The 3,813-nt window shown below is 43.7% G+C and overlaps 1 protein-coding gene across 1 annotated transcript in view; it reads left to right on the plus strand.

The window, feature by feature from the left end:
- Positions 1-3,813, plus strand: part of ITIH5 (inter-alpha-trypsin inhibitor heavy chain family, member 5) — a 50,885-nt gene that overhangs the window by 39,540 nt on the left and 7,532 nt on the right. The window contains 2 exon segments of the mRNA XM_009328673.1: positions 563-872; positions 3,590-3,813. The exon segment at positions 3,590-3,813 is cut by the window's right edge and continues 27 nt beyond it. Coding sequence (XP_009326948.1) covers positions 563-872; positions 3,590-3,813 — 534 coding nt within the window.

The following is a 3,813-nucleotide window of genomic DNA, read 5'->3' on the forward strand; positions in this document are numbered from 1 at the left end:
CAGCTCCATTCTTCGCGAGCCAGTTGTTTTGTGAAAACACACTCCTCAGCTAACAAAGCCATTTCTCTTCCCTTTAAACTTTGTTAGCCCCTGGGGTTTGAAGAACAAACCCAACCACTTGTTTTCCCATTTGAAGGCTTTTTCCCTTTCTCCACATCTTGTGCCCTTCAGACAAAGTGAGCAGAACTTGTTTTCCTCGTTCAGATATCATCTGGGAGAGTCCCATAATTAAGTTTAACACGGCAGGACATGGAATGTGCTGTGACTCTGCTGATTATGCTGTGACATGGCTGATTATTGTACATTGAGACATTCAAGTATGCCTCAATGTCACATAATAAACTGCAATTCATAATTCAATTCATAAGACTATAAACAGCTATCCCAAACTGGTGCTGAGTAACAGAGCTGAACGGAATTAAAAGGCTAGTGCAACCTCGTGTAGAAAAAAGGAACATCCCAATGAACAGAGATGCTGTCATCGTACTAAAGGGAGCTTAGGGAAATTATTTGTACCACTCTTAGAAGGCGAAATGAGCTAATCATTTTGGTACCTCCCCAGGGACTAATATTAACGGTGCTCTCCAGACTGGTGCAAAGCTGCTAAATGATTACATTGCTCAGAACGACATTGATGCCAGGAGCGTCTCTCTGATCATCTTCCTCACGGACGGGAGGCCCACTGTTGGGGAAACACAGTCGTCCAAAATCCTCAGCAACACCAAGGATGCCATCCGTGAAAAGTTCTGCCTCTTCACCATCGGCATTGGCAATGATGTGGACCACAGGCTGCTGGAGAGGATGGCACTGGAGAACTGCGGCATGACGAGGCATTTCCAGGAGGATGAGGATGCAGCCAGCCACCTCAAAGGGTTTGTTCTGCTTTTTCTGTGCTTATATCTGCATTGTGTCCTCTGGGCAAGGGTTTTGGGAAGGAAAATCTTCTAAGGAGACATCGCAGGAGATGAGAGTTTCTCTGAGGCTCAACTCTGGTTGAGAGAGGCAGAGTATGCTCAGATACTGAGGATGCCTACCCAGAAATTGTCTCCTTCCTAGCAGACCCTCTGAGCTGTACTGGAGCTTCCCAGCCCCTCAGAACAAGGCATTTGTTTCCCTAATTCAGATCATTGTTTTGGGCATGTAAACCTGGGGAGATGGGAGGCATGAGTGCCACCTCTCCACAGGTGGACGGAGGGAGGAAAGGATGCATTGCTCACTTCAAATTGACAACATAAACAGCATGGAGGGGGTCAGGAATGAAGATCCCTATTTGGGGCAGAAGATTATTTATTTTTTGAAAACAATAACTGTTTGCCCAAACTCCAAAATATTCGATTTTGAAAAATACACAAGGGTCATTCCTGGGATGATTATATAGTTGCTTCATTCTCTCATTCTTTGTGACCTGAACTCCTCACAAGTTTCCTGTAATCCTCATCATTCAACAGGACTAGATTTTGCTCCTCTTCTGTGATTGGGGAGCTGTAGTCCAAAGGGATACCCTAGTGAGGAACAGCAAAAAGATATCTGAACCACAGCTCTGTCTAAAGTGTCAGGCAGTGTGTCAGTATTTTCCAAGCAAAAAATGTTTGGCTTTCACTACCAAAATGTTAGCGTTTTGAATGTCAGAAACCAAAAAGAGACAGTCATTGAGCAGAGACCTCTCACCTAGCTAGCGTCTAATTCATCTGGAGCAATGAGACCATGCACGTTCCACTAGAGCTTTTCTTTCTGTGGTGGTTATGTGTGGACAAGAATGTCTTCCATTTAAACCGGATTGCGTAGATCCATCTGCCACTCCGCCCATGTCATTTGCTTCTCAGAACATGCATTTTGGATAGCAAATGGCGTTCCCTGGCAAATGAAGGATGTGCTGATTGATTAGGCTGCAGGAACCCAGCACTGCAAGTACTTGTTCAAACATCTCTATCTGAGAAACAGCTCACTGTTTATCAAGCTCAGTGATGGCAAATCCATTTGGCATCTGGTGCCAAATTTATACAGAAAAGCACAATCACTTGCTGGAGGCCAATTCAAATCACTGTTGGAGGGAAAATCTACATGGACACCAGTGTAATTTCTGATTTTTGTGGTCAGTGGGTTGTATTTTTACACAGATACTTCCTTGCATTGTACTATAAGATAGGTTGTATCTCTCACTCCACCATTTGTTACAACCCAGGAGTTATTTCACAGAGAGTTCTCAGGTTTAATTCACTCATGTTTTAGAATGTGACGAGGTCTCTGCATCAAAGTCACTGAGTGCTCAGAGAGACTTTAAAAGAAAGTCAACTAATTTAGGATTTGGGTTTTCTTGGAGAGAGAATAAAACAGAAAGTGCGACTCCAGCTTCCAGACAATCTGTTTAAGCAGATGTAAAAAATAAATGCAGCTTAAACTAAAAAAAGGCTGAGGCCAATTCTTTGTTTATTTACCAAATTAGACTCAAATGACTTGCCAAGACATGAGGAGTTTGGCACTTAAATGGGAAATATGGCATTCTTGGAGCAGCTTGGGAAGATCCATCAAAAGCACATTGCTGCAGGGAAAACACAGTACGGTAAACTTAGGCCTTGACCCCTTGTAAAGGCTTTCTGGCCTGTCTGGTGCGAGGTATTCCCTGAAGTATGGTAGGTCACGTTAACAGGGCATTATAGGGTTAAGCCCTCTGGTTCCACAGAAGCCTTGCTCCAACAGGAAATCAGCAATAAGGTAGCAGTGAGTTTTCTGCCAGGCCACCTGTACTTAGCAGTTAGGATTCCTCCAATTCCTTGGAAATGTCTTAATTTATGGGGGCATAGTGAGATTCCTTCTTGATTTTTCTCTCTCCTTTGGCCCTCAGAAAACCGTATTCCTGCCTGTCCTACACTGACCATCCCAAACAGTAGTATCTAGGGCTCTTCCAGTGATAGAGAAGCTTTGGTTCAGATACTCTCCAGCTTTGGTGGACCTAGCATCGTGATCATACAGTTTCTGGCTCTGGAATACTATGCATAATACCACTAGAAAACTGTGGGTAACAGCATCTCTTCTAAGTACATTTTGAAATAACTAGGGTGTTTTCTGTGAGCCTGAGAAGCCAAGAATTTATTTTTAATGGACAGGTCCTCTTAAGCAAACTTAAGTGGTCTCCTTGCAGAGCTCTGGAATCATAGTGGAAGGTAGGTGAACTGCCAGGCCATGCTGGGATGCTTCTGAATATACTTAAGAGACTCTGTTTAGATGCCGAAGAAACACTGAAAACTAAAATGAGGCAGGGAATAATTTTGGTTGAAAGGGACCTCTGGAGGTCCTGTAATCCAACCTTCTGCTCAGAGAAGAGCGAACTTCAAATTTAGGTGAGGTGTCTCAGGGCCTTGTCCAATCAAGTTTTGAAAATCTCTAAGGGTAGAGACTCCCCCATCTCTCTGGGCCCAGTTACAGTGGATGCAGTAGTTAAATTTGGGGCCTGGTAGCTCTAACTGCTCCTGAATGTCTTGGGAGCCATATTAGATAGTCTGACTGTATCTTTGGCCATGTATAAGTGCAAGAGTGTGTGCATACACTTGAATGAACAGCACTAATGGTGAGAAATGTGTCTTTGTTTAAGGTTCTATGATGAAATAGGAACACCCCTTCTCTCTGACATCCGTGTTGATTACCCTGAAGGCAATGTGGAGCAAGTCACCCAGAACTTCTTCCCTAACTACTTCAATGGCTCTGAAATTATAATAGCTGGCAAACTCATCAACCACACCTCAGATAGTCTCCATGTGGAGGTGACTGCTAGCAACTCCAAGAAGTACATCCTCCTCAAAACAGATGTGGCTATTG

This window comes from Pygoscelis adeliae, unplaced genomic scaffold (assembly GCF_000699105.1).
Source record: "Pygoscelis adeliae isolate BGI_AS28 unplaced genomic scaffold, ASM69910v1 Scaffold207, whole genome shotgun sequence".
Taxonomy (NCBI): Eukaryota; Metazoa; Chordata; class Aves; order Sphenisciformes; family Spheniscidae; genus Pygoscelis; species Pygoscelis adeliae.